The 13,731-nt window shown below is 37.9% G+C and overlaps 1 protein-coding gene across 1 annotated transcript in view; it reads left to right on the plus strand.

The window, feature by feature from the left end:
• cdh13 (cadherin 13, H-cadherin (heart)) overlaps window positions 1–13,731 on the plus strand; it is a 325,369-nt gene that overhangs the window by 240,824 nt on the left and 70,814 nt on the right. Inside the window, exon 9 of the mRNA XM_014034245.1 lies at window positions 1,488–1,628. Within this exon, the coding sequence (XP_013889699.1) occupies window positions 1,488–1,628 (141 nt within the window). The remainder of the gene's footprint in view (window positions 1–1,487; window positions 1,629–13,731) is intronic.

A 13,731-nucleotide genomic window follows, 5' to 3' on the forward strand; every position in this document is an offset into this window, starting at 1 on the left:
TATATATATAGTATATGAGGCTTATTTCATAGAAGTATGTAAAAAATGAAAAAACGATCAAACCCAGGCTGTATAAACTCATGGTCATCTCCATTCATCTCAGTTATTAAGGGCTGGGGCCATAGGTCTTGTGCACATTTAGCTTAAATTTTGAAATTTTAATTTTCAGAAGCAAACAGCTCCTGGTTGAGTTGTAAGGCATTATAACCAAGTGTAAAGAGATTTTTATCGTCAGTCCCTGCTAAACACCATCAGCTCATATCATTAATCAATCAGCAGGAATTACTCTGACAATCCCCTACTTCATTCTCAGAGTGGCTCCAATGGTCAAGTCAAACTGATTTATTCACCTCCTCCAGGAGTCTTTCCTGAAATATTCAAGCCCAGAGTCCATATGAGAAAAGGTTGCAGCGCACACAACTGGTCTTTTGCTACATGTTCTTGCAAATTTAACTTTTTTGTTTTCGAGTGAAGATGCGACTCCAGCTTCAGTTGATGTCAAAGCACAACAAACAAAAAGTGCATGCCTCATTATCTAAAAGTATTGTACAATAAAAATTAAATACCAAAGACAAATAATTTTATGAATGTGAGCACAAAAGCTGATATGCTGATGTAAATTGAATGCAATGTCTTTTGAAACTGCACTTCCTGCCTTTTTGGGACCAAGTTTGCATGAAAACATGTCTGGTTGAAAAAACTAATAATGTCCTGAGTCTGTACTGAGAAACAACAAGTAAGAAAACCAGCAGCAGCACTCTGAGGTTCATTTGAGTTGAGATTCATAAGAGTGCTGACAGGACATGTAGTACAATCCTCACAGCTGGAGACATAATTTCACAGTTTGTGAAAAAAGGAAAACTCTGAGTTTCAAACAGAACCTCCTAACCTTGATCTTTGTTATTCTGGAGCACTGAGCAGGAGGAACAGCTCTGTGAAATCTTTAAAATGGATGAGTTTGGTTACACTCTGATCTGATCGACTTATTTTTCTTTTCTTTTTCCATTTATTTTTTTAACTTCACTCTTTGTTCTTGAATTTAAAATGCATTGTATAACTGACTTTTCCCTTTGGCAGGTGTTCTTAAAAATGTTTTGTTGACTGTTAAATGAAAATAATGGTACAAAGTTACAGGGAAGTTGGTTTTTATGTTTTTACCCCTATTCTGTCAGTTAACAGTGACCTCAGTTATTTAGTAGAATTTTGAGACAAACACATTTTCAGGTTCTGTCATACAGAACCTGAAAATGTGTAAATCTGTGTGAGGATGAGTTTTTCTTTGTTTCAAGCAGTGAACTCATCAAACATCCATTTATTAATCTAATTATATTTTTGTTTTTCACAATATCCAAAAAGATTTGCAAACGTTTAACATTTCCTTTCATTAAGTGTGTGTCTGCATAGATGCACTTTTTTTTAATTGTTCAGATGAGTACTTGTACATGTTTGTGTTTCTAACTCTGCACCTACGTATGTTTACTCTCCAGACACTCCCGACCACAACATACGAGTTGGAGATTGTGGCCAAGGACATGGCAGGAAGCGAGGTGGGCCTAACAGGAACAGCAACAGCTACCATTACTATCACAGATAAGAACGACCATGCCCCTGAGTTCACATATCCGCTGGTAAGATGCATCGCCTCTGTTCTTTTCCTCTCAACTTGTGCCGAATACTGTGTCTTCTAATAAATCCTCTTGTCATTCTCATGCAGCTTCCACAGACAGTGTGTAAAAAAACATTTTGTTTACCCCTCCAGGGAAGAAAAAGGTCAGACTTACTGGACAAACTGTATTTATTCAAGGACTTAGGATACATCAACAGAGCAAACAGCACATTTCAGTCCATGTCTTCTGGTAATAAGGAATTCTAACAAAATAATAGGATTACGGTGTCCCAGTGGTGCATTTTGTCAAAACTTTTTTTTTGTTTTTTGTCTAAAACATAGTCAATTTGAACCTAATTTGTTGTATAAACAACCTAAAATACACATTTAACAATTTCTTATATCAGTTAAATGCAATTAAACTGTCTTCACTCTTCTGGCATATCACTCAACTTAATTAGTAAGCTTTTGAACCTACTAATTATATTACAGTGTGTTTTTTAAAAACAAGGAAATAAATTAACAATAGGTAAAGTTTTCTGAAAGATCGTAACAAAAAAGACATTTAAAAAGTAGGTACTTTGATGTTCAATTTTCAATTTTTTATTTAATTTATTTTTAGCAGACACTAAATGTCCCAGAAACAGCCTGAAAAACAAATCACACCTGGTGGATAGAAATAAAAACAGAAATAAATTTAAATTTAAGGCATAGTGTAATATTTTATTCCATCCATCCATCTTATGTACACGCTTATTCCTTTCAGGGTCATGTGGGTCACTGGTGTTCATATCCAGTAGTCACAGTGCGAGGGGCGGGGTACACCCTGGACAAGTTGCAAGTCCATCACAGGGACACACACAGAGACAAACAACCACTCACACTTAGGGACAATTTAGAGTTATCAATTAAACTAACAGGCTTGTTTTTGGTCTGTGGGAGGAAGCCGGAGTACCCGGAGAGAACCCACGCATGCACGGAGAGAACATGCAAACTCTACCCAGAAAGTTCCCTGGACTGGGATTTGAACCAGCAACCTTCTTCCTGAGAGGCATCAGCTCTACCAACTGAGCCACTGTGCCACGCACAATATTTCGCAATATTTTACTCATTTAGTTTAAAATTAACATTGTCTTGTAGGTCATGTGTACTGCACCCACCTCTTTCAAACCCGTGCGTGTGTGTGTGTGTGTGTGTGTGTGTGTGTGTGTGTGTTTGCTACCTAGTGGGGATGATGTTTGACCATTTTCTCGGTCCACACAGCCTGGTGAGGACCCACTGCTCCCCAGGGTAAGTGTCCTGGGGAGCAGTATACTGTGGGCGTAATGGTGCGTTCACACCGAACGCGATTTCAGCATCAGGAGCAGCAGGTTTACATACAAAGTCTATGGTGGACGCGCTTCAAGCAACGTCGGGAAGAGCTGCGGCGCCTCAAGCGCGATTAGAGCAGCGCGATTTGAACAATTTGAACGATCTGAGCGTTCGACGCGCTGAGGCGCAAATCGCTGAAGTTAGAAAATCTGAACTTTTGCAGCTCGACGCGCCGCGTCAACCAATCAGAGAGACTCCACTGTGTGACGTTGGGAGACATATTTCCCAACGGGACAGTTTACTGAATGATGTCCACTAACCTGAAACAGATGGAGAGGAGCTCTTTAGCTGAAATGAGTACCTGCAGTTGGTGTCCTGATCAGCACCAATGCGTGGCAGCGACACATCAGACTGGAAAAATAGTCCTGAAAGCGAGCTGTGAGCCTCTACTCTGAATTATCTGGTGAATTAATTATGAATTAATTATCTGATAAACGTGACACGCTCTTGCTCTCTGTAAATAAAGCAAAGCCACTTCCTCGTCTGACATTAAACAGAGCCCGACAGAGGAGGGAGGGGCGGGGAGGCTCTGCCGTGAAGCGCTTCAAGAGCTGACCTGTGTCTGACCTCAAAGTGCACAAGCTTCAAACTTCAGCGTTGGCTGCGATTTTGAAGCTGAAATCGCGTTCGGTGTGAACGCACCATAAGTGTCCTGATACCAGGTTTAGGGTAAGGGGTCAGGATTAGGCTATAGAAATGGCTGGTAAATTACTGGAAGTCAATTTAAAGTCCCCATGAGATAGAAAAACAAACATATGTGTGAGTGTGTGCATGCACACCTTCTTTTTAATTTTTTTAAATTTTTTTGCCACCTGGTGACGACAACTTTTGACCATTTCCTCAGTTCGCAAAACTTGCTGAGGACTCACTGTTGCTTATAGGGACAAACGCCCGGTTCCCATTGGAGGAAATACTGTTGGTGGGTCATGGGCTCAGTTTCGGACCAAAGTGGGAAATTGAGTATAGGATAGGTTTTAGGTCATGTACTGAGTGGGTTAGGATTAGGGTAAAGGGTCAGGGTTAGGCTATAGAAATGAGTGGTAAATGTATGGAAGTCAATGCAAAGTCCCTATAAGGACAGATGAACAAATGCATGTGTGTGTGGTGTATTGCACTGATGCAATTTTTTTTATTTTATTTTATGAGTCTTGGTGCAGCTCCTTTTCAAACATTGTTTTAATGTGGGAGAAATGTGGGGGCAGTTATTCAGCACGGAATAGCCTAAACTCTGAACTTATAGGGTACGATGAGCAAACGCTGGTCTATTTCTTCCCCCTTCATCAATAAATGTGATGTCAGAGCTTTTCTTTCACACACAGATGCTGTGGCTACCAAAAATACCTAGGCCTTTTTCCTGAATATATCCATCTCCTAGAAGCCAGCAATAAACCTGGACCTCACGCTTGGCCACCCACAACACACACAACACATCCAGCTTCCTATGGAAAGGGCTGTACAATATTAGCCTGCATTAAATATAATTCTCTTCTCTTTTTCTGTTGCGGCACTTGGCAGGAGAACACAAATCAGTGCAATCCTCAGATTAGAAGAGGTGATTAATTGGCACTGAAAACATGTCTGGATGATGGTTCTGTACAAATACTGCACATGTTAAACTGTTAATGTTGAGATATGAAGTTATAGACATACTGGTATAGATATTATTTATTATTGATAGTTCTTTCTGGTTTTTTCCATCAGTATTGATCTTCTTGAAGGTGCCTCACATTTCTTGCTCATCAGTAAATCTGTGCTTTTTAAGACATGAAACTGCTAAATTTTATTGACAGGAACTGAAACGAGATCAAAGAAAAAGCAAAGAAAGTAAGGACAGGATTCTTTGATCAAAAGACAAACTAAAAATTTAAAACAACATCAAGGCAAGGAGGATGAGTCACGTTTTTGAAGTTTGAATAAGCAGTAAACATCATCTAATGGGAACTTACATAAGTTTTGATCAGAAAACATTAAGGATCTTCTAAAGATGCGTAAATCTGTTCTAAATATTTGTTTTAACCAGCTCAAAGTGAATTTTATTAATCTATTTTTATCATCTATTGTATTCAGACTTCAGTTGTAAAGTGTGTTAAGTGTTTTTAGAAGTCAACACTCTTACTATTGTATGTTTGTTGAAGTAAATTCCTGGTTCCCCAGAAGATGTTAACAAAATCATGAAAGAAAAGTCTCCTAATAATGCCCTACTTTTAGTTTGTCCTAGATTTCATATAGTCTGAGCTCTTGTTTGACACATTCAGAGTTTGACTATGTGTCATTCAGTGATTTATGATGAACAGTGTGACCTTGAAATATCTGAGGGATCTAGACAAGAAAAAAAAAATCTGTAGACCTGAAAAAGGACCTGAGAGATCTGTCATGTTTTATTTGATCCAAGTCATATTCATTATTTTAACTTTTTAGTTAACTTTTAATCTTGTTTTTGTCAAAAAAGACAACAAAAGAAAAAATATGGAAAAAGTGGACTTTTTTAAAAATTTTACTTATGTAGTATTGCAAAAAAAAAAAGTATGACCTTTGTGAGAAAGAGTTGTTTTATGAGCCTAAAATAAGCTATTATAAAACTGGAACCAGTCTGTCTGCCTGACTTGTAGGTTGACATTTACCTTTTTATTAATTCCCTTGTCTTTGATTGATGTCACAGCTGATAAGTTACTTTTTTATAACTATTGACAAAACAGCCATTCAAAAATGATCAGACCAGTTAACTAAAACTATGTTTACAGGGAAAAGTGACCCAAAATCGGATTTACCCCTGACAGTCTGAACGTAATAAATCTGATTTTTTTTCATATCCATCCCAGGCATGTTCAGTATGCAGTAATAAATCTGATACATAGCTAATGTTTTTTAAAGTGACTGCAGTCTGAACACTCATGTTGCATTTCATTTGACTTCAGTGAGGTGGGGGTGAGTGTATCGATATCCTTGTGCCATTTAAATCTTGTAATTCTACGTCTTTAGTGACAGAACAGAAGTCTAGTTGCTTTATCTTTTTTTTTTTTCCATGTCCTGGATGACTGAGAATCTACAGAATATATGATTGTAATGTCTGTCTTGGACCGAATTGATACTAAAGTTACTGGTTTGGTTTTTTACTTCCAGCATGTTGCTCTTGTTCAGTGAATAATTTGCTGCACTGGAGCAGCCAGCAAGAGGACGGCTCAAAAAGTAAACGGTGATTAAACAAGCATTTAATCTGCTCTGGTTGCACAAAAACTTCAGATACGACATGCTAACGAGTTGTATACTGAGATTTAGGAGTCAAATTGGCACCAGTGTATTTGGCACGCCCTCTGTCACGTTTTATTTATTTTCTTGTTGATTTGCTATTTCATTTGTGCTGTTATATTGTCAGTGCTTAACTCATCTACAATCGTCAAACACTTACGGACATCACAGTAAGCCCTGACATTGTATCAGTTTTTACTTATATTGGTTAAAATGTATTAATCCTTTTAGTGGTTTTGTGATTTTTGTTGATTACTGTGCAGCACTTTGGTGCATGCTTTAGGTGTTTTTAAAAGATCTTTATGAATAAAACTGACATACTTCTGTAAACACTGAACAGCTAGCTGAATGTGGCGTCACGTCATCCTCTGGGCATGCGAGCCGCATCAGTGCCGTCAAGAGTTCACACTGGATTCTGATGAAGGTTTTTAATAAATATAACGTGAACGTCCACACAAAATTATCTGACTTTTACAAAAATAATCAAATCGAGCATTTAAGACCTGCAGTGTGAATGTAGCCATAGAAGCAACTTATAAAGAAATATAAGGTCTCCTAATACTTTTAAACAGATCTGCGTTTATTGACGTGTAAAATCTTAGAATTAGCCACGTTTTTATCCGTTTGTTAAAAAGTCTAAACTGCGTTAAGGCATTGACATGTGCAAAACCAAGACAAAAAGCAAGTAAAAGTATTTATTTATTTATTTATTTATTTATTTATTTATTTATTGTTATCCAGTCAGCACATCCTTTAGGTAACTGAAATGCTAACAGACAAAACTGATGCCTGTAAGGTGTGCTATGAAATATAGCGTACACTAACAACTAAAATGCCACAGAGTGTCAGTTTGCACCACCCAATAAAGAATTCATCAAAAGTTGCTACTTTGGCTGTTTTGTTGTCCTTCTTAATCCCTTCATCTCACTGCTGGAGGTGAGGAGACAGGAAGAAAGAATGAGACCGTGTAAAGACCCTCCGCACACCCTAAGGTGCCGTTGTAACACCGAGTTGTGTGTTTTTTTAATAGAAACGCCCACAGCCGTTGTCAAGTGTTGTGACACATGGCACTTTGCCCCAACAGCCCTCCCCTACAGCCCTCCTATGATGCATTGAGGCGTCGTGGGAGCTTGTAAGGAGTGCAGCTCAGATGTGAAATGTTACAGCTCAGGGGGCTCACCGGGGCCTTGCAGAGTGCACCGTGTCCGTGTTAATGTTCTCATTTCTCACAGGGAACAGATCCGTTTAACAGCGTGGAGGAATGGCGCTTTTATAAAACAAGTGTTTGAAGACGTTAAGCTCCTACATAAATCCACTAACGCCCACTCTCCTCGACCACCTTCAACCTGCCCATGAATTTTCTTTGACCCCTCCGATGACCGCCATCATGTTGTGACTGTGCTTGTGAGGGTACGTTACCGCTGGGTCTGTGTCAGAAGCAGCGCCGAGGCTTTTACCAGATAAATTATTCAACTAAACATTCTGTTCTTTTGTGGAACAATCCAAAATCCTCACTGTTCAGGAGAATCTCAAGTTGTGAATGTTAGAAAGCACCAGCTCCCACAGAGCAGATTGAAGCTTTTAAAGTTCATCTACCAGCTTATGAAAAGAAGTCAAACAAAGAGAGAATAATGAATTTTAAAATATGTGTACAAAACGGATCTGACATAGTTTAACTTTGCATTGAGACTGACAAAAAAAAAACACAACGGCATGAAAAACAAGTTCTTTCCTGTTGTTTTTCATTAAGTCCAGCGTTGTTGAGTTTTAACAGTTGACATTTTCTTTGGGCTCAGCAAATATAATCCCAATGCAGGGAGCCTCTTTTCACTTTTTCTTTTTTTTTCTTTTTCTTCTGAGACTTACCTGCCACAGATCTGTGCAGGAAGATACTATTCATATGTTGTAAAAAGTTTTTTTTGCTGCAAAGCCAGCTTTATGGCTTCTTAAATGAGCCACAGGGGGATTGCTTTCCTTTTTTCTTTTTAATTCATCTTTTCTCATTGAAGCTATTGAAATGATACATAAATGGATTTAAAACAAATGTGCATTAAGTTTTCATAGTTAAAAGTTAACATCATAAAAAGTAAAGTATTGCATGTGTGTGATTTTAAAAGTCTACTTTAATAATCAGGACCAGTGTGCATGCATGTATATACACTGCAGACATGCACAACCTTTGTTTTCTTGTGCAATTTTTATATCTTTGGTAATATGATTCATTATCATGTCATCTTAAAGACAAGTGTTCATTTTTTTACTGTTCTTCATGCAAATCAATGCATATTTATTTGGTTATTGGATGAAGTGTCTCCTGTTAAGAGCTGAAGGTGACAGGATAATTTGATTTGCATGTTAAGTGTCAGATTTAATATAGCAAAGCCCAGCTTGACTCAAATGATATCAACACACACACATTGGTTTTTTTTCTGTCCTTGTGGGGACTTTGCATTGGCTTCTAGTCACTTTAATTTCAATAGCCTGACGTTTTACCTTAAACCTAACCAAAACTCAATTCACACCTTGGTCCTAACCCTCCCATAAGCAGCACTGGATGCCCACAAGGCTGTTTGTTTGGAAAATGGTCCTCATAATGTAGCAAATACATGTACACACACATAGCTGTGTCCAGCTATCTGTATGGGGACATTCCATTGACTTCCATCAATTTATACAGCCTAATCCTGACCCCCTACCCTAAAACTAACCCCACAAGTACCTACCTGACCCTAAACCTAACCTAAACTCAATTCATACCTTGGTCCTAAACCCAGCCCCCATCCCACCAATGGCATTTCCCCAAATGGGGTATAGGCTTAGGTTCCCATAAGTACCAGTTGGTCCCCACAAGTAGTCTAAAAATGGTCATCATATGGTTGGAAACACACACAGGTTTGTTTGTTTGTTAGAAGCCAAAATCTGGTTCTGCTGGAAAATAAAAGGAATGTTGTTGCTGTCGTTTCAGAATAAATAAGTTTAGTTGATGACAAAGAAAAAACGAAATATTTTAAGACATTATTTTTCCTTTTTAAACTTTTTTGTTTGCATTTTAAAGCCATGAACAGATTATTATTATTTCCATTTTCCTTGTAAAACTTTATTAACTTTTATAGAAAGGTTAAAGGGCCGTTTTTAATAAAATGGAAGCTAAACATAAAATAAATAAAATAAAAAATGTTTAAGATTCAAAGTTAAAACAAGGTCAAACATATAAATACATTTACACAAATAAAGAAATGTGCAAGTCACAGCTGTTTAACTGTAATATTTTTTACGTCTGCGTTGCAACACCTCTGAGATTTTTTTTGATAAAACATCCTTTCTCAGGCTGCAGTGGGGAATTTGTGGATGTGGTTTAAATTTTGCACCAGTTGATGTCACATCAGAGCAGACGCTGACAAACTCCCATCTTCTCCAACACCAGGCACCTTTCGCCCCTCACGTCTCCTGGCTTCTTTTGTTATTTCATTCCTCCTTGTCTACCAAGAACCCTGATCTCTGCTTCTTTCACTTCCCCTGCTCTGCACGGCTCGTCTCATCTCCTCTCCTTCCTGGCTCTGTTAATTCTCTGCCATGTCTGACTGGGCTTATATCCTATTTCCCCCTGCTCCTTATAACAAGACCATGATGGACCTTATCGCTGCTGTCACTCAAAGTTCCTGGCATCTCAGTTCCTATATTATTTTTTCCTTACTCAGTTTTGCACTCTATCACTCTTCGCCTGTCAGGATTTTTGTCTGCATTTTCTTCTCTGGTTTTCCTCCTGTTTCTCCTCTGTGATGACCCGGAGAATATGCCTACCTGCAATCTATCTGTTTCCCTGATAAAGACATTAGTGCCGATGGGTGTTGCACCGATCGAGCACAGGCCAGCAGGCCCTGCCATTGCTGCTCGGTTTTGGGGCATGGCTAACGGGTTTCACGGATTAATCTTTGCTTTGCATCCTCTGATTTGAAATGCAAGCATTTATTGAGTGATTCTCAACCTGACCTGACCTGAAATCTAACATAAAATTTGTATGGTGTTAAAACATTTAAACAGGTGTGTTTGTGATTGTTTTCCATGTGTGGTTGTTTTATTTGAYGAAGACAAATGTAAAATTGTAATGGGGGGAAAATAACTATGCAAATATAGAACTGCTTTTATTTTCACTCTGAATATTTTCTTCTTATTAGACCACAAAATTCATTAAACCAATTTGCACAAATTTGCAGTTTTATTTAATTTTTCAGCTATTCACTACTTTTAATTTGATAAGTGTGTTATCAAATTAGTTTTATCAAATCACCACAGAAAAGAGAGGCTGCAGTAGCTCGGTGGTCAGTGCCATAGTCTGGTTATCTTGAGGTCGCAGGTTTAAACCCAGGTTGTGTCAGGAAGGACGAAGGTACACAAATAAGAATCTTTACTCAAAATATTCAAAATAGAACTAAAACAGAATGTTAAATGCAGCACTTGTTGAATTTTTAGCAAGCAAAACTTTATTTTTGTTTCCAAGATACAGTAGGAATCCCAAAGTGCTTCAACAAACCCAAACAACAAACACACAAAGCAGATTTAAACTAAAACAGATTTAAAAAGATACGATTTGAGCTGGCCTTTAAAAGAGGCCACAGAGTCTGCTGATTTTAAATTCAGAGGAAGAGAGTCCCAAAGTCTTAGAGCCACATAACAAAAAGCTCTGTCACCTTAGTTTTGTGTGGGGAACGAACAGCATGTCTTTATCACAAGACCTCAAAGAGAGAGTAAGTTCAGCGATGTAGTGTGGTGTCTGACCATGCAGAGCTCGCCAAGTCAAAACCAAAATTATGATTTTCACTCAATAATGAACCAAGAGCCAATAAAGTTGCATTTACAATGGAGTTACATGACAAAATTCAGAAGATCCAGTACAATAATCTAAACAAGATGAAACAAAAGCATGAAGTAGGATTTCCATTTCTGAATGAGACACAATGGGGCCGAGCTTTGCTATATTTCATAGATGGTAGAAACAGGAATGAACCAAATATTTGACATGATGATCCAGTGTAAGACCAGAGTCAACAGTTATCCCACGTTTTCTAACTGAAGATTTAGCCAGACTGTCTAGAGGCCCAAGGATCTGCTTTATTGCTGGAGTTGTTTCTTCTGGTGCAAAGATGATAACTTGTGTTTTTTCTTCATTTAACTGAAGACAACTCTTAGTCATGCAGCTCTTAACTGAATCCATACATTTTATTAAAATACACATTTTTGTAGATTCGTTAAGAGAAARYGAGATGTACAACTGGATATCATCAGCATTAAAATGATAGGAAATATCCTCAAAAGATGACAAAATAGAAACAAGAGGGAGCATGTGAAAAAGAAATAACAAATGCCCCAAAATAGAGCCATGTGGAACACCAAAATRAACAGGACAGGAATGTGATYGGTAAGATGTAGCCAAAAAAGGCTGATCTGTCAGACAAATAAGAGGACAACCATTTTAAAGTAGAACCTGAGATACCAGCACAACTCCTCAGTCTAACAGGGTCGGATGGCCAACAGTGTTTGAAGCTGACGACTGATCCAACATGAGCATTATGCATCCATTTTCTTTACCCGCTTTTTCCTTCCTGGGTTGCAGAGGACCTGATGCTTTTTTGCTTCTTATTTATAATTCCTGAACTTTTTAGACCCTCTGAGAAGATTTGAGATTTGGTATTTTTCATGTTCTAAAACAGGCAACAAACCTGCATGTAAGATTATGTAGTCAAAATCTACCTTCATAAACAGGCTGCACAGAAGTAGCTGAAAATTAACAGACAGATAAGCTCTTTAAATCTCCAGACACCTTTACTGTCTGCAGGATTAGGGCCAAATAAATAAAGAGGGGCTATTAGGAGCTTGGGGGCTTTTGACAGAAGAGTAAGTTGTCATTGTGTAGAAGATTGTGTGGGAAGTGATTCTAAATATAATTGTGCCTTTCTGCCTATCTGCATTTTGTTTTTCCAGAAAAAAATAAAAATGCTCAAACACAGATAAAGRAGCTTTTAAAAATTATTCTTGAATTTTGTTTAACTCGGAGGATTTGTCTTAATTTGTTGTTGTTATTGTTGTTTTTTCTTTTTTTTCAGTTTCAGTCTGATCCATGTTTGCCTCTTATTTCTGGCTCCACATGCCTTCCCAAGAAAACAACCCAATGACAAAGTGGAGGCACTAGAACAGCATTGCAAAGCGCTTAAGAAGACAAACAGTGCAAAGCTCCATCATGCAGCTTTGTTTTTTTGTCATGACGTTTCAAATCTCTTAGATTATGGGCTGAAGGCAAAGCAGCATTTTAAAATATGTTTCAGTTATTTATTGTCATGTTTTAACAAATGATTACCTTACACTTTTTTAACTGTTAAAGAAAATAACCAAAAAACACCAAGAAAACTAAAATAAAATATTGCTGAAAAAGTAAAACACTCTGGAAGACAGACTTCAAATTGCTCTGTTGCAGTCTTGTCAAAATAGTCCTGTCTGAGGAGGTTTAATGTGACGGGCTGTTATATTGTGTGTTCCCTGTCAGAGAAAATCTTTGGGGCAGCAGGGACGTGTCACAAAGTAGTTTCCATTTAGGACAAATGAACAGCTGCTCAACTGTTGTCGAGATGCCTTTCAGTGCAGCTACAACTGCCATCTGTATTCATAACCCATTCTGACAGACATCCAAGAATAAAATAAGTTAATCTCCATTCACTTCCGTTGGGGGTGTGCATGTTTGCATGGTGCATTCAGTAAGGACACGGTTAGCATTTGTGTGTTTGCTTGACTGTAATTGCAAGTGTTTATTGAGAGGGGAGGTCAAAATGAAGAAAAKTAAGATTATTTCAAGGACACAACTTTAAGTTTGAACCGTCGCTTTACTCAAGACTGCAAAACAAGAAAACAAGTTTGGATTAGTGGTTTAGAGACTTAGACAAATTAGAGACAAATCAAAAGCCTGAATAAGAGAGAGAAAAAAGGCAGCTTTCACTGTAAAGTTAATGAAGCAGAGCACATTTAATGTTCCTCACTAAAGCTGACAGCTGTGTATACCCTTCTAAAGCTTTGCGTCTCATTCCCAGGCCTTTTGCCAGAAATCCCTTACACCTCCATCTGTCGAAGAAGAACCCTGAATGTTATTGACTTTGTCAAGATAAAGGTTTTGTGGGATTACATTTCGTTTTCAGATCAAACAGCTGTTTTGATTTGGCTTGCAGATGTTTGGTGCTCGATTTTAAAGCCCATCTTAAAATGAACGGAAATGACTTATTAGGAAATTAATGAATAAACTGGTGGTAGTAAGTCTTTGAGAACTCTATGAAGAACAAAAAAAGAACACATTAAATTGGGTCAAATTCATTGAATTTTAATCAAACTGTTATATCTCTAAAACAGAGGCGATTGCTCTAAGACTGCAAGGGAAGCTCAGCTTCCCCTAAAATGTAAAAAAACAATAAGTGATCAARCATATACTGTTTTATGAACATGTCATTGAATAAATATGCGCTACAACG

This window comes from Austrofundulus limnaeus, unplaced genomic scaffold, assembly GCF_001266775.1.
Source record: "Austrofundulus limnaeus strain Quisiro unplaced genomic scaffold, Austrofundulus_limnaeus-1.0 Scaffold7, whole genome shotgun sequence".
NCBI lineage: Eukaryota > Metazoa > Chordata > Actinopteri > Cyprinodontiformes > Rivulidae > Austrofundulus > Austrofundulus limnaeus.